General features: G+C 54.8%; 1 protein-coding gene across 4 annotated transcripts in view; it reads right to left on the reverse strand.

Annotated features, from left to right (window-relative positions):
* The window catches only part of RAB11FIP4 (RAB11 family interacting protein 4), a 117583-nt gene that overhangs the window by 27871 nt on the left and 67180 nt on the right, over positions 1-22532 (reverse strand). Inside the window, exon 1 of one of the 4 annotated variants that reach the window (XM_070562618.1) lies at positions 12021-12530. The exons of the other annotated variants lie outside the window; for them this stretch is intronic. Coding sequence (XP_070418719.1) covers positions 12021-12050 — 30 coding nt within the window. The 5' untranslated portion in view covers positions 12051-12530. Of the gene's footprint in view, positions 1-12020; positions 12531-22532 lie in introns of those variants that run through there. 4 annotated transcript variants of the gene reach the window in all.

The raw sequence follows: 22532 nt of genomic DNA on the forward strand, positions 1-22532 counted from the left end.
GAACAAACAAACAACCCCCTAGCTGTAAAAGACCTTTTGGGGACAAATAGGGAAGCTGGAACATGGACTAGATGTGGGGTGATATCGGGGAATTGGGCTTGATTTTGTTAGGTTGTTAATGGTATACAGTTATGAAGGAGCAATGTCCTTAGTTTTGATAACGTCTTGCCTAATTTTTTTTCAAATCATTCAGAAAGAAAGTTACATTAAGAGAGAAGGCAAATATGGCAGCAGCCCTGGAGAGCACCGGGGCGTGCAACTCCTTAACGACGTGGTCCATGATGGCCTGTCCTGGTTGCAGGGGCTGACCTGGGGTCCATGTGAAACACTGTGGGGCCCCTGTGTGTGGCTGATGGAGCCATGGCTATTGGAGGGGCTGTATGGTGGGCTCTGGACCCATCGCACTGAGGAGGAGGTGAGCCACCATAGAGCGCTGCTTTGGCCAAAACCTTGGGCAGTTTACACGGGATGGCGGCTGAGAAGGGTGGCCAGGCCATAATCAGTTCTTACAGGTTTTATTTTTCCAGTGTGTTAGAAGTAAACCTTACATACACAAAACATGATAGATAGTTGCCCCCAACCCACTGAACCGGTTAAGGAAAAGCGTAAAAGCCCTGACAAGTCGAGCTCCATTTAAAAGGAACACGAAGAAGTGACGCCATCCTTACAGAATGGTATCCTAGGGGTAGAGTCAAGAGAAATAGGGAGCCTGGAAGATGCCACAGCCTCCGAGGGTACCGAATGATGAGCGGTCTAGGTTCTGAAGGATCGGCTCAAGTTGTAAGAATGATCATCTCGAGAAGATGAAGCATGAGTCATATTACTAGAAACTTTTCCAAACAGAGCAATTGGCCAAGAGCCATCCCCAATGGGCCCCTCACCCACGTGGGCCTCTGCCAGAAGGCAGAGCTGGCGCCCTCCGCTCAGGCCCTCCTGGGACGCCAGGCCCTGCTCACCCTCCACCTCCTCCTCCCAGTCGGGGCAGTTCCAGAGCCTCCATTATGGGTGAAATTGCATTCCCCCAAATTCAGATCTTGAAGTCCCCACTCCCAGTACCTTAGAATGTGACTGTCTTGGAGATAATCTGCTGCTTCTAAAGAGACTATGTATTTTGCTGAAACGGAAGTTTGGTTGATCTATAATTACCAGGATGATGTTTCATAAACACTATATATGAATCTAAGTAAATTATTTCCATTTCTTGTGTTTTCTCAATGGTATAGGTATTATATTTTCATTTTAAAGAAGCATATGGGCTGTTCAGCCAGAGACATTTACAACTGCAAAGGTGCCCAGAACTGTATTTAGTGCAGTTATCATACAAATGTAAAACTTATTTTACGCAAATAGCGACTGGTTTACAAGAGACAAGGTCAGCAGTTAGCCCCAGAACCACAGGGCCCCCCCCCCAACCCCAGAGCGCCTGTAATCCTGGCTCAGGCCACGTCTGGGGCTAGCAGCGCTCAGTAATCGAGCAAGATATTACCAGTTTCTCCGTGCCAGCAGTATTTCTGGCTACTGGAAATGCAGAGCAGATTTCTTCCTTCTGTTGTGGTCAGTTTGGGAAGGAAGGCCTTTACCACTCCTGGGACACGTGGGCACCTTGCTCGGCTGTGATGCCAGCCTCCCTGTGACATGGCCAGAATCCGAGTGCCCTCTCCCCACCCCAGGCTGGCTGTCCAGGGTTGGTGAAGGTGACCCAGGGGCCAGGCAGATACTGCAGCTGAATTTGGCCAAGGAAAACCCACGGGAGAGGTGGCCCCAGGATCAACTTCTGCTCCCGTAGGGACCACACCCTTGATGGGGTGTAGCTGTCTCAACAAAGCCCTGGGTCCCAGATCTGAACATCCCAGTGAACCCACCTCCTGAATAAAAGGGATCCAAAGAGGCCACCTAGTTTCCCCCTGTGCCCCCCAAAAAGAGCCAGTGGGCTTCATTTTCAAGTGAGACTTCAGAGGCGAACCGTTGGAGATTATAAAAACAGAACTTAAATTGCTTCCACATCTGGAAACCAAAGCCAGCAGCCAGCCCCAAGAATTCCAGGCATGTCAGCCGCCGGAGAAGCGGCAGGTCAAGGGAGGTATTTCCTGCAAGCTGAGTCCCCCCATCCACCTACCCGAATATACACACAAGATCTTCTGACTCTACCAAGTGGAGCCATAGCTAAGAGAAGGGAAGGACGGTAGCACCTACTGCGTGGCCAGCATCTGACTGCGCCTTACTGAGGCGGCCTCATTATCTTCCCCTAAAATTCCTGCAAGTGAACCCTGTCTCCTCCTTAGGGATGAGGACACTTCCCCTGAAGTTATGCTGTGAGTTTTCTCTCTACACCCCTGCAGCCGCGTGAACCTGAATCAGGACCCGCCCTGCCCCGCCGCCTTCAGTCACCCCATCCAAACTCTCAAAGATTTCCCAAGGACCCGCCGGGGAGCTCCAGCGCCCACCCAGCCATCATACGTACGGCTCTCTTGAGAAATCCACGGGCCAGGTGGGGGCAACTCAAATGTCAAAAGCGAATTAACAGGCTGCAAGTTGAAAGGGACGCACATCAAGGGCTCTCCTGGCTCTTTGAACAGGCAGCTATTTTGGGTTACAAATTATAGCTTTGAAAGATGCGGCTGTTTGAAGTGAGGGCTTAATTACGCACACAGTTGAGAGTCTGTGGGGCTTGCTTTGGGGGCTCCGGATTTTACCATCTCTGCAAGAGGAGCTTAGAGTGAAAGCCTGGGATGGGACAGCAGTGGCCCAAGTCAGCTCTCCCCTGTGAGCATCCACCAAGTGGGCCAAGCAGCATTCCCTCAGTGGGGCACCTTCCAAAGGTGACATGAACTTTCCAGGAAGAGGCCACTGTGTGCTCAGAGAGGGCACACCCGAACATGGCTAACCACAGTCTACACCCCACCCCTTCTTTGCCACAGAAACCCTCAGGCCTTGCAAGGCCAAGCAGAGTGCCAATGTCCACCTCAAGCTAAAGGCCCAGACTCCCTCTGACCTGCCATTCTGGAGCAGACAGGTCAGGACCAGGCAGGCCAACGACAGGGCCCCTCTCCTCCTCCCCACCCCACGTAGTGCCCCCTGCCAGAGCCTCTGTTTTTATAACCTTCTGACACCTCCGTCAGCCTAGAGCCCCAGCAGCGCTCCAGGCAGGCGCTGTTCAGGTGTCCCTTTTGTCCTGCAGCCTTTGCCATCTCCAGCTACGCCGACTGCGTGTTCCAGCGGCTGCTGCCTTGCACCAAGGCTCACAGGAGCACAGCTGGACAGAGCTCAGCTCGGGGGCCGAGGGCCAGGGCTGCTGAGCCACCTCAGGCCCCTTCCCAGCCTCTTCCACAGTGGGGACAGGTGAGGGAGCACTAGGACTGACCACAAGCCACAGCTTAGGCTCAGAGGGTGGGAGGCCCCCAGGGCAAGTCCATCAAGACCCCCTCAGAGACCCTGTGGGCTCCCCACTGGCCACAGACCCAGGTCCTGGTGCCTCAGCCCAGCAAACACAGCCCTGTCCAGCCAATCTCGGCCTCAGGACAAGATCCTGCCACTCCCCCTCCCCTGGGACCCCAAGCTCCTGTCCAACTTTACCACCCACCACCACCCCCTCCCCATGCTTTGGCACATGCTGTTCCTTGTGCTGGAAACACAATTCCTCTCTGTGCCACAAACACCTGTCCCTAAACAAGCCCCCGTGAGAAAGCCACTGCATCTGGGAGGCCGATCCCCTCCCTCCACCCTTGACGCCCCCAGAACTGTGCTCCTCAAGCCCTAGGGCCTTCCCTGGGCGCACTGTCCCCAGTGAGCCCCTTCTCTGCTCCCGTGCCTCTCCCTGGGACACTGGGCCAGGCGGCACACGCCAGGCTGCGGCCTCATCCTTGTCTCCCCCGCCCCTTATATGCCATTTTAAGGAGAGAAGAACCACCCGCTGGGGAAACTTCCCATCCCAGCCCTGGCACAGCTAATCCACTGCTTCTCCCCGTACCCCGCCTGGTAGCCTCGCCTCCTGGGGGTCCCAGAGGGGCCGCTGCACCAGCTGATGCAGGCTCTTTGTAAATGAAGCTCCGCCCCATCCACAGCCCTGTGGGTTGGCTTAATTCATTCCACCGCCTGGTACACGAAGGACTGAGGTTCAGCCTTGTCCCAGACACTAAACAGCACCTCCTTGAGGAGGGGGCTGTGAGCCCCTGTCGCTGTACACAAAACTGAGGAAGCCGGGCTCCTGGCTTTCATCGGGATCTCGAGAGGAGCGAGGCAGAGAGAGACCTTGGATGAAAACAATGTTCACGACCCCCACCTGCTCTGGCTCTCCCTCCAGCCAGCATCTCTCGCCGAGCCCCCCACGTGCCTGTCTCCTGTTGCCTCCAACTCAGCCCACTGCTCCCCCAGCCGTGCTCCTACCGTGGTGAGCAGCCCACCTTGTCCACCTCACCCCCACAGGTGCTAAGGTACTGCCCACCCCATTCCCTCCTGCTGCAGCCCAACCATCCTGCCCGACACATCCCACTCACACAGGTCGCTGTGCCTTCACCCACACTGTTCCCTGCCCACAACTCCTCTGTCCGTCTCAGGGCATTAACTTGGAGCAACATTGTCAGCTGGTGCTCCCAGAGCCCTTGGCACCTAAAAGAAACACAAGGTGGTCTTAAACATTTGGGGAAGACCAGGAAAGAATACATCTATCATGTGCCAGATGTATTTGTGCATCAGCTACTATTTAGATGAGAAGACTGGGGCTCAGAGAGGTTAAGTAACTAACAATAGGTCACAGAGCTAGCAGGACTGGAATTTGAACAAAGTCTGATTTTAATGCAGCAAGGAGGGTACAGAGAATACTAAATACTCTTGGCGATGGCAGTGTCCAACACTCGGCATTGGAGCAGCTTCTCAGCTTGATACCCGGAGGCCACAAGAGCAGGAATGAGCAAGGCTGGTGGGACCAGAACTTGGACTTGAGCTGAAGGTCACAGGGACCACAGCACAGTAGACCACTGATTACTGTCAGCTGAGGCTCCAGGGGCCTGTGCCACCCTCGCCATGGGGCATAGCCCCCTCCCCTTTCCCATCACAGAGAGCTTCAAAGAGGCTACATGTGCGAAGGTTTTATAGAAAGGAAGAGGAGAGCGATTTGAAAGAAAATTGCTAAAAGGAAACACATGTGAAAATGAAAACTCAGGCAAAGTGGGAGGAGCAGGGAAGGAAAGAAAAGGTGATGTTCAAGGATTATAAACTGAGTCCAACAGTCCTGGTACGTTAACACCACAGTTTCCCTGTTACCTTGGGAAGGCCAGTGACCACTCCCTGCCTTCGTTTTCCCTGTTAACCCAGGTGGAATGGAGCAGTGTGACCTTAAACGATACCCGGCAAGGAACAGGGGAAGGTGCCTTACACACAATTATGATGACTGTGGAGCCATGATCAGCATTTGGTGGAGGGACAACCTGAGACCCAGAGAGGTTGCTCTCCTTTTTGAAGGACACACAGCTGGTGAGCTATAAAGCTGGAATCTGGGACCAGGTCTCCCTGGAGTCCAAGCTCATTCTCCTGAACCACACCACAGTGTCCCCTCATAAATCTTCCCACTACTACAAGGTGGCTTTACTCCCTTCCTTGAAGAAACTGGGCAAATTATGTAAGTTCTCTAGAGGTTACCTAGTTTCTGTGTTTCATTAAATCCGAGATGCCTTTGATTTTAAGATGCACTGTTATTTCGAGGACACCAAGAAAGAAACGGCACTGTCAATTAAATTACAACACACCAGCGAATGTACAACACACACCAATCCGAGATGTTAAAATGAGACAAGAAAAAGTGTGTCTTCGAATCTGTATCGTACAGAGTAAATGGGGAGTGGGGTTCGGTCACAGTTCCTTAGACCGTGTGTGTGCATTGAAGGGTAGATGACAACTCCAGGCACGCACGTGTGTTACACACACACACACCTGCTGCTGTGAGCTTCTTTGCCAATAACCGATGCAATCTTGCAGATAATCTCACAAAAATGTGCTAGCCAGACGCGCCTTGTCAACAAGAACACTCGTTTCCCAGGAGGCCATCAATTCAAGGTCATTTAACATTGTCAGGCAGAGGCTGTCCCGACTACTCTCCACCTGACCAGCCAGGCTGGACAAACAGGTAGGTTCGCTCCTTGGAAAACTACCAAGAGCAGTCACCCAGAGTGGCCAGGTGGCTGCGCAGCCCGCACCTTTCAGTCTGGCTCTCCTCCAGATCTCCTGGGGCCTGTAGCCCGCCAGAGCCTCAGCACGTTAATAAGGCAGATCCTGTGGGCTGGCAGGGGCAGACGGGCAGCACTGCTCCAAGCTGGCTTTTCCAGCTGGGCGGAGGTGGACAGACGGCCCTAGCTGGAGGCGAGGGGCGGGTGGGCAGAGGTGCAGCCCCCCTCACCTTGGTAAACAGGCCACAGCCCAGCAGAGTGGGCTGCCTCTAGGAGGACCAGGGGCAGCCCCACACCAGGCCCAGGGGAGCCGGCTGTCACCTCGGACCATGCTTTGCATCTCATTCACAGATTGCCACGCGGGCGGGCACCAGTCAGCTCACTCCGGCCCCAGCGTCTGCATCTGCAGAGGCTGAGCTGGTTGATTTGAGCACACAGAAGCTGAGGAAGTGGGGCTGCACTGCTCCTGTCGAGGCCCTCCGGTGGCGGGGCTCTTCCTCCTGCCACCTTCCTGCTTTAGTGCTGACGTCCTCTCCGCAAGACATTCTGTTAGGTTCTAAGGTTATCAGTCACATGAATCAACCCGGGAGAGGCGTGTGGAAACTGAAACTATCAGCTCACTCCTATGCCAGGCACTGTTTTAAGAGCTTTTCATACATTTACATATTTGATCCCCCTAACAACCTCATGAGGAAGGTCCTAGCACCATCCTTGTTCTACAGATGAGGAAATTGAGGCACAGAGAGGTTAAATAATTTGCCTAAGATTCCACAAACAGCAACTGGCAGAGCCAGGATTTGAACCCGGACAGCCTGACTGCGGAGTCCACGCTCTTGGGCACTACACTGTCCCGCCTCTCTAGGCACCTAGCCAGCCATCAGGCGCCCACCGAGCACGTGTCAGAACGCACTCTGGATATTTTAGGTCAAAGCGGCTCATTTTATCTTCACCATCACCCTATGAGGTAGATATTATTATCAATCCCATTCTACAGATGGAGAAACTGAGGCTCAGAAACGTGAGAGAGTTTGCCCAAAGTCCCACAGCTAGCAAGCAGCAGAGCCAGGATCTAGAACCATGTGTTTGCTGACTCCAAAACTTTATTTTCTGGGGCCGGCCCGGCGATGCAGTGGTTGAGTGCACACGTTCCGCTTTGGCGGCCCGGGATTCGCCAGTTCGGATCCCAGGTGAGGACATGGCACCGCTCAGAAAGTTATGCTATGGCAGGCGTCCCACATATAAAGTAGAGGAAGATGGGCACGGATGTTAGCTCAGGGCCAGTCTGCCTCAGCAAAAAGAGGAGGATTGGCAGCAGTTAGCTCAGGGCTAATCTTCCTCAAAAAAAAAAAAAAAAGAATACAGGCATAGGGTGACAGCGTGAGCTGAAGGCTCTGTGTTTTGAGATGTGTATTTCTCCCAGGAAAACCAACGAGCAGGAAGCAGCTTGCTCCTGCTCTCCCTCCTATCCTACAGGGACAGCAGTCTGGGGCCAGAGCAGACCCCTCAGCTCTCCATCGCAGGTCCACGGCAGACAGCACGACTCTGGAAACATGGGTTCCCTCTTTATGGCGTTCAGCTTGCAGAGGCAGAGGAGGGGTGACGGGAGATGATTCAAGAGTGACAGAGCTCCCACCCCCTCTCCCACACGCCAGTTCTGTTTAGGCCTTCCTCTTTTCGATGCCTTAAAAGAGAAAGACTCCATGAGCAGAGCCACAGATATTAATAATAACTGCTGCAGTTTGGTTTTCATTTGAATCATGTTTACGTTGTTGGGAAAAAACCCACTTGTCTGGGAAGATGAAGCAGGTTGAATCAATTAAACATATGCCCAACAGTCAAAACTTCCCGTTTCTTGAAGGAAGTCAAGAAGCGCGGTTAGAACCGTTGGCGTTCCTAGTACCGGCCTGTCCAACGGAACTGGGGTTAGAGGTCACCCGGATTCCACAGCTCTGGACCACTGAGGCTGCCACTGTGGACGCACATATTTCTGGTTGCCTACTTTCTCCTTCCCCTACACACACACACACACACACACACACACACACGCTTTGGGGGCCTAGGCGGGACACAGATTAGACCCAAAGCTGCTGCCCAGGTATGTGAGAGCCTCTGCTGGGCTCCTCAGGAGACCAGGGCACAGGCCTGTGCTGCCACTGCCCATGGGCAGAGGGAGCAGAGCGGGACATCAGGGAGCCCAAGAAGGAGATGAGGAAAGAGAGCCCTCGGAGGGGCCAGCCAGCGCAGACAAGCACGGGCGACCGGCTCCTTTGTGGGTCTTGAGCGCTGGACTTGTCACACCCCTGGCAGCATCAACCTGTGGGAACAGGAGTGGCCCCCTGCCTGCTTAGACACAGCTCTGGGCACAGCCCCCCGGTGGCTTTTGCAGTATTGATTTGTGGGTAGAAACACAGTCTTGCAAGAACTGTTTCCACATTCATGTGGACGGGCTTATCTGACCCGGGCTCAGGGCAGGAAAGTCCACGGCAGCAACGGGCACACACAGACACCGCTCCCCAAGAAAGGCCTTAATGCCAAACCCCTCGACAGCAAAGGTCTGAATGGTGCAAAGCAATGACGTGCATTTTGTGCCTCTGGATTTCTAGTCTCTTCCCATTCTCCTGGGATTCTGGGCTGTTGCTTGGCAGCATTAGATGCCCCCCTATCTCGCTGAGCTTGTGCCCCCTGCCCCTTCACCTGGCTTACGTTCCATTCACAGCGGCCTCCCTGCAGTTCCACGGACACATCTCGCTGACCATGGCCCCATCTCAGGGCCTTTGCAGCTGCCGTTCCCTCTGCCTGTACCTCTTTTGTCAAGATGCCACCTTGCGAAGGTGAGGACTTCCCTGCCCACTCTATTTAAAAACGCAGCCCCCGCCCAGCCCTCCCCATGCCTTGCTTTCTCTCTGGCCACCTTGCACGCTATTCGCCTGCCCCTCTGCCATCACTTGAGCTCCAAGTGTTGTCTGCTGTGTTCACAGCTGTATCTCCAGTGCCCAGCACAGAATCTAGCACAAACTAGATGCTCAAGTACTTGTTGAATGAGTGAATTCAGCCAGCACTTGCCCTGTACCAGGCAATGTGCTGAGTGGGGGCTGGGCAAACAGAAATGGGGAAGGGTCTGTGCCCTGGAATGCCATCTGATGGAGGAGACTGCCGTGCCACATCCAGGAGAGCAGACCACACAATGTGCAGTAAGATGCGAGGTGGGCCTGCCAAATCAACATGCCCATCTCAGCCAGCCCTGGGGCAGGACCACTCACTAATCCACCTGGTGGACTGGGCAGTAGGAAGACCGGAGCGGTCCTCCTCATTCAAGAGGCCAGTGATTTGATGCCATCAATGCCGAGTTACTGAGTCAAGAGCCAGCAGAGGGGATGCAGAGGAAAACAGAGCCCAACCCCAGGATCCTGCACGCCTGCCAAGGCCAAGTCACCGTGCCCAGTGCCAACACCAGGCAGCCGGCAGAGCAGATAAAGATGCTTCCTTTTCAAAACGCAATGAGCCCTGTGCCAGGGGACACAGCACAGGGCCAGAGCGTGGGCACGCTCTGCCCAGGCTGTCCCTCCCTCGTCTAAGGCCCAAAGTCTCTGAGATGCCTGCCTTCCAGAATTGCCCACCTGCTATTTTACTGGGAGTCTCTCCCACTCCCTCCACCTCCTCCCTACCCACACCTAAAATATATAAAGTGAAGCAAAATCAGGAAGCCCCTCAAAGCAGGCAGCCCACCTCCGAGGAGGGGCTGCAGCCCTAGGAAAGGAAGTTTCTAGCCACCTTGGTGGGGGGACAGGGGGAGGAGGAAGGTGAGAACTGTGAGGGCCCCAGGTGAACAGCTGAAGAGAAAGCCCTGGGTGTGGGGGCAGCTGGTCCCGCCAGCGGGGAAGTGGCTAGGAGGCCACCAAGGGCAAATGTGCTTCAGGGAGCAAAGGGAAGGAGGGAGGGAGAGTGGCCAGTGGAACAGGCACCAGGAAGTTCTCAAGCTGCAGCCCAGAGCCTCCCCAGTGTGGGCCGCCCAGGCCTCCTCATTTCTCCTCCCTTGCAGGACTAAGTGTCCTTTCTGTGAACAGGCTCCAGGCTGTCTCTCCTACTTGTCTTCCTTGGGGCAAAGGTTACACCTCCCGGCCTACTTACCTGGCCTGGCTAGTCCCGTCCCTCCCCCAGGCACACGCTGGCCTTAGTCACTCACCCCACCCTCTCCACCAAAGCCCAGGGTCCCCCAGATTACCAAGCTGTTCGCCAGTAGGCATTTGCCCAAGCTGTGCTGCCTGCTACCCAAGTCCCAAGTTCTCCACTGGCTTCTCGATTCCTCCAAGTGCCCCCACCTCGGTGAACTCACAGGGACCCCAGAGACAACCCAGAAGTTGGGCAGGGAATAATTTGACACAGGTTTTCAGTCTCCCCACGGCCTGCAAATGCCTTGAGGGCAGGCAAGTGTCCGTGTATAACAGTCCCTGGGCACATAATGAACCTTGCATGAATGCCAGCTCAGCACGGTAGGGTTTGGGCCAGTCTGTCTGGGACTGGTGCCCGGCAGATGACAAGACCCCAGATAATGGCAATGACTCAAGGACTCCACCAAGGCTGGGTAGATGGTTACAGAGAGGCGCCTACTGCTCAGGTGTGACATCCACACAGCTGGTAAACCTTTGAGGTTCATTCTTCCTCTAGCTGACTGTCACTGTAATCTGTTTCAGGAGGGAAGGACCTGGGGATGAGCCCACCTGCCCCCTTGCCAGGGGCCCAAGATGTGAGCACCTGCCTCCAGGAAGGGAGGCCAGAGGCTTGGATCTCTGGGCACCAGCCCAGGGGTTTGCCAGGCTGAGCACAGGAACCCAGCCCCCTCGAGCTCCTTTCAGGAAGAGGTCTATAAATAAGTCAGTCAAGGAACGGGCACGTCCCTCAGGCCCCAGTGATGTGAACCCTCCAGCCGTCTGTGGGAGAGCAGGGCTAGGGAAAAGGGGAAATGGGCAAAGAGGTACGCTGGAGGGTGTGCAGGATGAGAAGGAATAAAGGCCGGGCTGAGTAAGGACCAGGTTCCCATAGCACAGACGGGGTTCTCCAGAGACTGCTCCGCCAAGACCTCGGAGATGCCTGTCGTCCGCAGAGAAGCGGCTGTGACAACAGCAACTACTACCGGGGCGGACCCGCCGGCTCTGGGGGCCCAGAAGGAGAAGGGCTGGGAGCCCGCGCACACCTCCGGCCTCAGCCGCATCTCGTCTGGGAAGGGGCAGGGCTCCGTCCCCAAGCCCCACACTAGGCTCGCCCTGCCTCTTGCCCGGCAGTGCCCCTGCGAGAGCCGAGGGAAGCCCGGGAACAGGCTCGGTGCAGCCGCCAAGAGCTGCGGAAAAACTTCGTCCGCGCGCAGCCCCCTTCGGGACTCGGCGGGGCCCACGGCTGGGAGCGGGGGCAACACCAGCCCGGGAGGGGCAGGTGCGCTGGGAGGGGAGGTGGGGAGTGGGGGTGGCGGGGTGTCCCAAGGGAGGCGTCCGGGCAAACGAGCCCCTTTCCCGGCCCACTAGGTCCCCCTAAAGCACTTTTTTTAACTGCGCCGAAGACAGGGGGCCACCTCTCCTCGCGCCCCGGGGCTAGGGCTGGCCACCCTCGCACCTGAGCGCAGGCAGAGGGCCCGGAGGGGGCGGCGGAGGCAGCGGCTTCTCCTCCGTGGCCGAGCGAGCCTGGACGCAGGTAAGCTGACCTCCCGGGCCGGGGCCGAGAGGGCGGACACTCCTGGGGCGGGAGCCGGCGCCCGGCCCGCCTGCGGACCAAGTTCCGCACTCCGGCAACTTCCCTGGCCCCGGGGCCGCGGGCCGGGCCAGGTGCGCGTCGCCGGAGCCCCGCGAGCCCGAGTCCCCGTCCGCAGCTTACCTGGCCCCCGCGGGCGGGCGGGGTGCGCATCCCCAGTCTGGCCGCGGTCGGTGCGCTGCGGAGGGGCAGGGAGGCAGCGGACAGCGCGGAGGGCTCAGGGACAGTCCCCTTCGCGCCGCGGCCGCTCGCACGATTCGGCACCGCTCGAGAGTGCCGGCCCCACCCCCACCCGCGCCAGTTGCCGGGAGACCCGCGTGGGCCGAAGGGCTCTTTGTATCAAAGGCGCTGTGACATCACGAGGTGCCCGGGCTGGGGGATCGAGGGGGCGGGGCCTCGCGCGGGGGGCGGGGCCGGAGGAGGAGGAAGCGCGGCCTGGGAACCCGAGCCGCGGGGGGCGGGGCCCAGGTAACCCCGCCCCCGAAGGTAGGGGCAGGTGGCCGGGTGGCTCCCGCCAATGGCCACGCGGCCGCGGGGCGGGCCCGGGCGACCCGCAGGCGCCTCGGGAGGTGGAGCCCGCTTGGGCCCGCCGGAGCCCGCGTCGCCAGGTTCCTGCCCCCTCCCCCGGGCCCTGGGATTCCAGGACGGAGCCTGTGCGTTCACGTGCCTGCCTGCGGGCGCTGTCGCCGCCGCTGCTGTTTGCGGTCACCGCGCTGGGAGATTCCGGTCAGCGCTTCCAGCCTCACATTTGCGGACCCAAATGAAGACCCGCCAACCCCCTACCTCTCTCGCCCACCACCACCACCAGCCTGAGTCTAGTGGCTCCTAAATTGATTCTTATCCTGAATCCCACCTAAAAAAAAAAAAACAAAGAGGGAGGGACCCCTTCTGATGAATCTTAGTAGACACAATTTAAATTAAAAACGCGCCCCGCTCATAACTCTTCACTATGCTGCAGATTAAAACAAGGCAAAGATGTAAAGCAACAAATATTGCAAAATGTGGTTTCGCTGTAACTCGATGTTACATTGTGTAACTGGGGCGCCGCGGGGGGGTGGGGGGGGAGGGAGGGCGGAGGTGGGAGGGAGGAGGGGGATGGGAATCAGATTTATCTTCCTAACTCTCTGGCTCAGGCCAACGTGAAGCCACTTTTACCTTCGCTGAGTCCTCACTGACCAACAAGGTGGCACTTCTGTATGGGCAGGGCCCGTTGGCAGCTGGGTCTTTGGTCTCACACCAACTCACACACACCCAGCTTTTCAGCTTTTCTGCCCCCTTCTCTCTAGCTCTTTGCTCTCAACTTCCTTTCCCCCCGATCTCTCTCCCACAGATAAATTCCCAGCCGCCCCTCTGTTTACCAGGGCCTGTCTCTGAGGCAAAGCATCCCACTGAGGGGCCCAGACCTACTGAGGACTCTCCAAAAGGGACAGCCTTAGCTAAAGGGGGTCTCCCGGCAAGGGCTGCATGTGAGGGGAGGCTGGAGCAGTGGGGGTGAGGTGCACTCTCCACCACCCCCGCCTGCTCCCTTCTGCTTATGCCTTGCAGTTCAGATCTGTGTGCAGAAGCCACAGACTTTTTCTCACCCCTGTTTCTGTCCCCCTCCACGGTCCCTAACACACAGGAGCACTGTGCTGTGTCATAAAGAGCACTGGCTTTCGAATTAGACAGACCTGGGTTTGAATCCTAGTTGTCAGCTGTGAGTCCTGGGACAAAATTATGTAATGTCTCTGAGACTCAGTGTCTTCATCTGTAAAATGGGAAGGGCACAGCCTACCTCGTGGGTTGTGCACCCTGGCACAGTGGGTATACTTAATTTTAGGCACTCATCAAAGGTGTGGTGTGTGAAGGAGCCCACACACCCTGGGCATTGTCTGCCTTCCCAGCTCCACCCCGAGACCTTCCTTAACTCAGCCGCCTCCCATGAGGTTTCAGGATGTGACTGAGTCCAGGGGTTCTATCTCTGTTTCCCCTCTTCCCTTCGGAGTCTCAGGGGCTCCAGAAAGCAGGTAATGTGACGGAATCACCCAGAATTGTAAACAGAAGCAGAAACCTAACATGATCATTGCTTCTCTTGGTCCTGGCTTTCTCCCCGGGAAGGTCAGTGGAGAAAGTCAGACCTGTCAAGTCCCCTTCCTGGGGCAGCCTGATGGACATTTTCAAGAGCTCTAAGGAGGGGGTGGTGCTGGTGGTCCCTCTTTATTTTTCTCGGAGATGGTGGTGTGGGGAGCACCTCCTGGTATTTGTCCTGAAAAGCAGCGTGACAGAGAGGAAGGTCAGAAGATGCTAACACTGATCCCTCCAGGCTGGAAGCCTTCCAAGTTCTATGACTCACCATGGGGAAGTCATCTAATGTTTGGGAGCCTCAGTTTCCACCTCTATACAATGGAGACAAGACCTTTCCTCTTCCAGTTGTGACATTTAAATGAAATGATAAAGCAAGTGTCCTGCGCAACGCCTCCCAGGCTGCAGGCCCTCGATAGATGGCAGCTCCTAGGTATTGCCAGCCGCGTGAACCAGCCCCGGGCTGACTCAGTGATGAGGTGGAGGAGCTCAGGGAATCATATCTTGGTGTCACACCTTGTAGCTGGATGACCCCAGGCAAGTTTAATTCCCAGTGTCTCAATTTCCTCATATGCAAATTGGAGATAATAGTAATATGTATTTTGGGATTACTGTGAGGATTAAAATAACCAGGACCCATAAAATACTTAGAACAGGGCCTGACACACAGCAGGTACTCAGTAAACAGTAGCCATTCTCAATTACCACAGGCAGGAGGCAGGAAGAGCTGAGGTGAGGGTTAGAACCTGGAGCAGCCTGTGGGAGAATTCAGGACACCAACTTTCGACTTTCGAGAGAGGCCCTGGCCTCTTCCAGAGGGTTCCGGGAAGCATTGATAGTCTGGGGGTCTGATTGGGTCTGAGATGGAATGTGGGAACTGATGGCTTGAGCCCAGTCTGCGGCTCTCGGAGGACTCAGTGTCCTTTGTTCAAATAGGGTCTGGAAGAGAGTTATTAGGAAATATCGTCCTGCCTCCTGAGCACAGCCCCACCTATGAGGTGGGGGGCGGGGGACTCCCAGCTACCCTGGTCCCTTAGCATAGCTGTGTTTTAGCTGTCATAGAATCAAACCATTTTTAAGCTGGAAAGACTCTCTGGGGAAGTATCTAAGGTACTCTCCCCCCGTTTTATGGATGAGAAGACTGAGGCTCAGAGAACACTAGGAATTTGTCCAAAGCCACACAGTAAGATGTTGGACGAGCAGGGACTGAAACTCAGGCTCCTGACCGCCATTGCAGGGCCCTCTCCTGCCCGCCGTGAGTGGGATGCTTTGTGATGGGGTAAGACAGGCAGGGGATGAGGGTGGGGAGTGGGCTCCTTGCGAGGGCTTGCCCAGCACTGGGAGTCTCCTAAGGGGCCTGACTTTCTTTTTCAGGTGAAAGAACAATCTCATTAAAAGCAGAAACCCTCTCCCAGGGATTGTATCCAAGAATAATTTTCAGACGGCAAGTCACTCTAATTCTTTTACGTCATGAAATGGATTCTGCCATTGTTGATATGAGAACACTCCCCTGACATTGAACGTCAAAGCCAGAGAGAAGCAGGTGGAATGTTGACGAGCAGGACTTACCATTCTCTGGAAACTGATGGGGGCGGAAAACACGTATCATTGGGGTGATCCAGGTGAGGGAAGAGAACAGCACGTTCTCTCTATACTACAGCTGTCGACCTCTGTCCACTTTCCTTCTGCTGTCACCATGCAGGAGTTAGCTCAACATCAGACGGTGCAAAGAGGCGACGTTTTGTTCATGTTGGGGGCCATGTGGAAGGACTGGCTAGGCATGCATAGCATCATTATAATAGGAAAAGAGCTCTCTGAACATTATCCAGTGTTAACATTAGCCAAGCAGCTGATGCCAACCAACATTAGCCAAGTGAACAAACGGAGAACAGCTAAACAAATACTATCAGAACTGAAAAAAGGGCAGCAGGTCCAGTGGTTCTCAAACTGGGTTCCTTGGAACCCTCAGGGGGTTCTGTGGAGACCCTGCAAAAGGGTGGGGGTGCTCCGGGCACGAAATAGAACAGCTCCACTTCTGTCTGTTTTACATGTAGACCTTCACATCAGATTTCATGTGAACAAAGGATTCTGTGACTTTAGAGGTGTTTCAAATCACTGGTCTAGTATAACTACTCATTTCCCAAACAAGGAAGCAAGCCCAGAGGTGGGAAATGGCTTCTGTCCTCACAGGTGCACAGTCAGTTAGTGGTAGGACCAGGATTAGAGCCAGGTCCCCCAACAATCTGTCTAGTGCTCTCCAAGACGGACATCAGTCATTAACCGGGACTGTCAATGTCCGTCAAACATGGTCACACTCTGGACATGATTTCTGCCCAAACACAGTATCACCAACTACTGTTCTTGGTGTGGAAAAGCCCTCCACGCAGCTGGCTCAGACTCTGCCACAAACACTTGCCTTCTCTCCCCTCCTCTTTAGAGGTCCCTTGACTCCACAGTCAGAAAGCATCAGCCCTGACTGGTAAGTCTCAGCTTTCTATCCCAGGGGACAAACTCAACCTTTGATGATGTAAGCAGTGGCGACAGAAAGGGAAGCAAGTATAAGCAGGTAGGCAGGGCCCTGGGATTGCAGAGGCCACCCAACCCCAGGGAAAGTCATTCCCAATTTCCCAGTTAGAGAAAATGGGAGCAACGCCTGAATTTCAGGGCCCTTCAGCGCCAGCAGGCGCTTGTCCAGGAGCCTGCGCTGGGCCTGGGAAGAGGAGGGCATCTGTGATGACTCCTTCCTCTGGAAAGCTGTGGGTTGGACAAGACATTGCTAAGGTCCCTTCCCATTTCCAACCCTGGGTTAGTCCAGGAACAGATCTTGGACCCAGGTGGGTGCCCTAGAAATGTGAGCCCCTTTCCACTGGCAAACGCCTCTGCGTTGGTGATTGTCCCTCAGCAGTCTGCACCCGGGGCTGGGTTCCCTTGTAATGTCTGGCTGGATGCTGTGCAGACAGGGCAGAACCAGGTCTTATTGGTTCAGTGTTCAGAGAGGCCAAGCTCTATTTTTGTCAACCTGTGCACACATGAACAATGGGTTTTCTTACTCATGCGAACCCAACAAGAGGGGAAATTGGTGAGAAAACCTGCATTTCCTCTGACTCATTCAATCCTCTAAGAGGAGGAGGTGGCAGGGGAGGAGGAAGCCGAACAAGGTCTTCTTTTGACTTGGACCGGGTGAGGACAAGGAGGAAAAACTTCCCTTTCCTTAACTCTTGGTAACATCAGGCGACTACAAGCCCAGGAGATGATAAACAACTCTCCTCTCCTACAAATGCGGCCCCCGCCCTCCCCACCTCCTCCTGGACCAGGCAGCCCATCTCTGACTTTTAGGAGTAGACAGCAAAGCAGAGGTTCCCAAACTGCACTGCATGCTGGATTCACCTGGAGACCTTAAAAAATGTCAATGCTCAGGTCGTACCCCATAGAAAACTGAATCCAACTGTCTAGGGTGGAGCCAGGTGTTAGCAGTTTTTAAAGATCCCCAGGTGAGGGGGCCGGCCCAGGGGCACAGGGGTTAAGTGCGCACGTTCCGCTTCGGCGGCTCTGGGTTCCCCGGTTGGGATCCCGGGTGCGGACATGGCACCACTTGGCAAGCCATGCTGTGGCAGGCGTCCCACATATAAAGTAGAGGAAGATGGGCACGGATGTTAGCTCAGGGCCAGTCTTCCTCAGCAAAAAGAGGAGGATTGGCAGCAGATGTTAGCTCAGGGCTAATCTTCCTAAAAAAAAAAAATCCCCAGGTGATCCCAGTGCAGCAAAGTATGGGAATGCTTTGCCAAAGGCTTGCTGACTAGTGGGACTTGGCGTGATCGCAGGTAAGGGCATCATTTATTCATTCATTCATTCATTCACCCATCTTTAATGAAGATTGTCTCTGCGCCAAACCCTGTGCAAGGTGTTGAGATACAGCTGTGATGAAGAAAGTCTCCGTTCTCCTGGAGCTTACATTCTGGGGGGCAGCGTCAGACGATGATCAAATAAATGAGCAAATGATGCACATGACACGCGCCGTAAGAAACCAGAGCAGGGACGGGGATACGGAGACCTGGGGGCGGGGGGCTACCTTCACCCTGGATTTAGGCACTGATTTTTGCTTCAGGAAAGGGGAGCTCCGCCCCTGCTTGCTGCCCTGGACTTTACCCTGCTCTCTGGCTAACACAGCTTTCACTTGACAGTCCTCAAGTTCTTACCTTCTGCCCCCACGGGCCCACCTGCTTGCCTCCTTCCCTTAAGCGATTTCTTTTTTTAAAATTTTCTTTATTTTTGAGGAAGATTAGCCCTGAGCTAACTGCTGCCAATCCTCCTCTTTTTGCTGAGGAAGACTGGCCCTGAGCTAACATCCATGCTCATCTTCCTCTACTTTATATGTGGGACGCCCGCCACAGCATGGCTTGCCAAGCGGTGCCATGTCCGCACCCGGGATCTGAACTGGAGAACCGCAGGCCGTCAAAGCGGAACATGAGCACTTAACCACGGTGACACCGGGCTGGCCCCCCCCTTAAGTGATTTCTTCAAGGTGGGGCCTGGCACCCTCTGCACACAAGGCTCTCAACTCCTCCTCCTCCCCCTCTGTCAGCAGTAACGCCTGACCCAGGGCCTGGGCAAGGCCAGGGGTCATCAAGGATCAGTTATGTGCAACCCGCCAAGGGGTTTTAGGCTGTGGGGTGCGTGAGAGAGTGTGGAACAATGGAGAGGACCCCAAACTGAGGGTCAGAGACCTGGATTTGAGGCCCGGCTATGCCACTTCCTGGCAAAAGGCAAGTCACTTCACCTTGGCAAGCCTCAGTTTCCTCTTTAGTGAAATGAAGAGACTATGACCAACTCTGTAAGACTGGGATGTGCAAAAAAAGAGAAAATGCCAATGACTGTTGGAAAAATGAGGACTTTTTAGAAATTATTATCATCTATCTAGGCCTACACAGACACGAAATCACAGTGCATTAAAGCTGGAAGGGATCCCATTTTACAAATGGGAAACTGAAGTGTGGAGAAAAGACACGACTTACCCACAAGTCACAAAGCTTGCTAGTGGCAGATCCACACTGACCTCAGAATGGTGGGGTGGTTGGGAGTACATTGGGGATGCTGTTTCAGTATCGAACATTTTGCCTCATCCATCCACTAGGCAAACTCCTGTTCATCCTTCAAAACCCTGCTCAGGTGTGACCTTCCAGGGGAAGGATTCCCTGTTTGCTCCACCAAAAATAAATTTGTCCTTGGCTTCATGATCACTGTGCCTCAAACACAAGTTCTGCTACTGTGAGGAAAAGACCATATGGTCCAGATTGGCATCCTGTCAGGCCCCTTCCATACTGTGTATCGAGGACAGAGTCCACGTCCTTAGTGTCTTTGGACTGCAGCTTCTAACATGTCTAACACATAGTAGGCACTAGGGGAGCATCTGTGGCCCTGAGTGGGACTGAGGACCACTTACACACAGACACTGGAGAGCTGAGGGCCTGATTAGTTCTGGTTTGCCAGGAGCCTTTTCTGAAGTTCCTGTGATGGGCATTTAAAAGGATTGAAACAAGGATATGAGAAAGGCGTTTTTCAAGATCCAGCTTCCCTCCTCCCAGAACATATCAGATCTGAGCTCCGAAGAGGGGTGTCTCTGCCCACTGGGAGCCTCGCACAGGGGCTCTGACACCACAGATCGTTTCCCTGAGGCTGATTATTAGTAACGGCTACCCAGCCTTGAAGGCCTGCTACGTGCCAGTCACTTCATTTCCTCTCATTTATTTTAATCCAACCATCTTGTGGGAGAGATGTCACTGCACCCTTCTTGCAGATGAGGAAACTGAGGCTCAGCAGGGTTACGTGACACGGCCAGGGTGGCAGAGCCAGGATCCACGCCCAGATCCGCTGGCCCGTGGCCAGGACTCCCTGCTGCCGCTCTTACTGCATAACCAGCTTATTGACAGCAGCTGCAATTGTCTGGAAAGCAGCAGAAACTAATTAATGAGCCTGATAAAAGACTGGGAGCAAGACGTCATGCTCCTCTCCGTCATCCTGGGGAGGCATCCACTGCCCAGCCTGGCATTATTTTAACCAGTCGCAGCCCACCCCAGGCCCCTGCCATTCACCCACAGGCAGGGTGAATACCTCTTGGGGAGTGTCCTGCCCTCAAGGCTGTGATGCCAGCCTGCCTGCCCGGCTGACTGGGTTAGAGTGGAGGGCTGGGCATCCTTCTGGGGTTGGCTTGGCCACTGCCTCCCGCCCCAGTTCCAAACTCAGGGAGGTGCATTCTGGCATTTCCCTGGGTACCACTGGATGAGAAGAGCAGGATGGGGCCAGGGCTCCAGGGAGAGGGGGAAGGAAGAAGTAGGTGTTGCTTCCAAAAGTGTATTTTGTGGAGCCCCCATCCCACTCTGAAAGCAAGAAAGGGCTCTGTGGTCAAATCAGCAGGCAGAATTCTTCACTCCCCCAGGAGATGTCACCGAGCGCATTAGCAGGAGAGACGCCTGTCTGGCTTTGTTTATTCCAGGGTTTCTTAAGGCTCTTGGGCCTTGGACCAGGACCCCTTCTCATTTAACATCTAACGACACAAGGACTCAGTGTTGCCAGGAACACGCTTTGGAAGACAATGCACCAGGCTCCCAGTGCACACACAACAACAAGATGTCATCTTCATTTTAAAGACTCTAACAGCAAACACCTACACAGCACTTACGATGTAGTGGTCTCTAAGTGCTTCACATGATATTATCTCATTTAACCCTCACAGCAACCCTACGAGTCAGGTATTATCCCCATTTTACAGATGGGGAAACTGAGGCTTAAAGAGGTCACTCCAGAACACAAAGCTGGTAAGTAGAGAGCCGGGATTCGAACCCAGGCAGCTAACCCTAGAGACTGTGCACCTACAACAAGGAGGCTCAGATTCGTAAAATAACTTTCCCAAAGTAACCACAGTAAACCCAACACCATTCATTCATTCACTAGTTCATTAATTTATTCAAACAACTCACTGAGCAGAAACCCCAGGCCTGCATGGTGCCAGCCACCCAGAGATGTAAGAAGAACGACATGCAGAGTGCAGGCCTCGCTGACACCAGGGCGCTGCTCTTCACCCCACAGCACCCCTGGACACCCAGGGCTGGGTGCTAAGCTGGGGGCCCTTCCAGGTATTAGCATGTGTGCACACGTGTGCTGGGTGTGTGAGCTCACCAGAGAGGCCCAACACCGGAGATTTTCTGTATACGTGGCTCAGGGAGGGGTCGTGGGGTCCGGCTTCTCACGCCCAGCTCAGGCTCCTTCCTTGGCCCCACAGCTTGGCACTCGGGCTGTGCTCTCTGCCGGGTCACCCCAGCCCTCCCCAGGGCTGCTCCGGACGGCAGCCTGCCCTCAGCTGCCCTCCAGCAGGATGTGGCCCGCGAGGCCCTCTGAGCCCCCTTGACCAATGTCACTGTCCCTTCCTCACAGGCCTGTGGGTGCTCCCTGCATCCTTGTTCTCAGGCTGTAATTAGGACCTTCTCACAGGCCACTACAGGGTGTCAGTCATCGATCTCAGGAATTCAACCCCCTCCTGAGAGGAGAATAACTTTTAGACAAGAATGGTAGTGGATAAAGATAATTTCAACATCTTTTTTCAGATTGGAAGGACATATACTGAAGGGCCTGTAAAGCAAACATGGTCCCCCACAATTGTCTCCTAAATTATCTTAGTGATGCTGCAATGAAAGAACACCCAAAACCCACAACAAACAAGCCGCCCCACAAATGACAGAAGCAGGGCTGTGGGCTCTGCGCTAGGAAAAGGCAGTGAGGGAGCGGGGGCTGGGGAGACTGCCGTCGGGCAGCCGGGTCCTGAGGTGGTTGTGGAGGGCCCAGGACCAATGCTCACTTGGACCTGCCCAGGATGGGCCAGGCGGCCCCTGAATAAACAGGCGGCCTCCTCCGCAGCAGACGGGGCTGGGCTGGGCTGGAGCCTGCAGCCGCCTCCCGTCTGAGGCACACACACACCTCCTTTGTGGCTCTCCTTTCAGGGCTGGGCTCTGCAAAGGGAAACCAAAGGCGCCTGGCCCAGGACACTGAGCCAGTGTTCCTCCCACTTAGGGGGAAAACCAAACCCGCCAAGGCTCTGTGGCCACAGCCTGGGCAGGCTGAAGGAGCTGCTGTCTGTTCAGGTACAGGCTGGAGAGGCCCCGAGCCCAGAGGAAGCCAGGCAGGGGGAGGAAGGGCTGCTCCCAGGGTGCCCTGAAAAACAAGCCTTTCTTGCAGGCCAGGCCTCCTGCCATCCCCCTAGACCACAAGGCCACATTCATGGGAGTGAAGTGCTCTGGGGCCGGGCCAGCCCAGCCTCAAGCCCCATCCCAGTTACTTACCTCCTGCAGCTTGCATGCGGTCAATTCTTATCTGCAGTAGCTACACCAACTGCGAACCTATGAATCCAGAACCATTGCTCCTAGCGGTTAAGTTCCTGTGAGCCTCTGATTGCAACATTTTTGTCAACCAATCAACACATAACCCTGTGTTATGCATGTTTGTTTAAAGGCATGTTATTTAATATATGTTGTTGATTCATTAACATTGAACCACAGCCGACAGTGTGATAATTCCTGTCTGAAC

The sequence above is a fragment of the Equus przewalskii genome, chromosome 10 (assembly GCF_037783145.1).
Source record: "Equus przewalskii isolate Varuska chromosome 10, EquPr2, whole genome shotgun sequence".
NCBI lineage: Eukaryota > Metazoa > Chordata > Mammalia > Perissodactyla > Equidae > Equus > Equus przewalskii.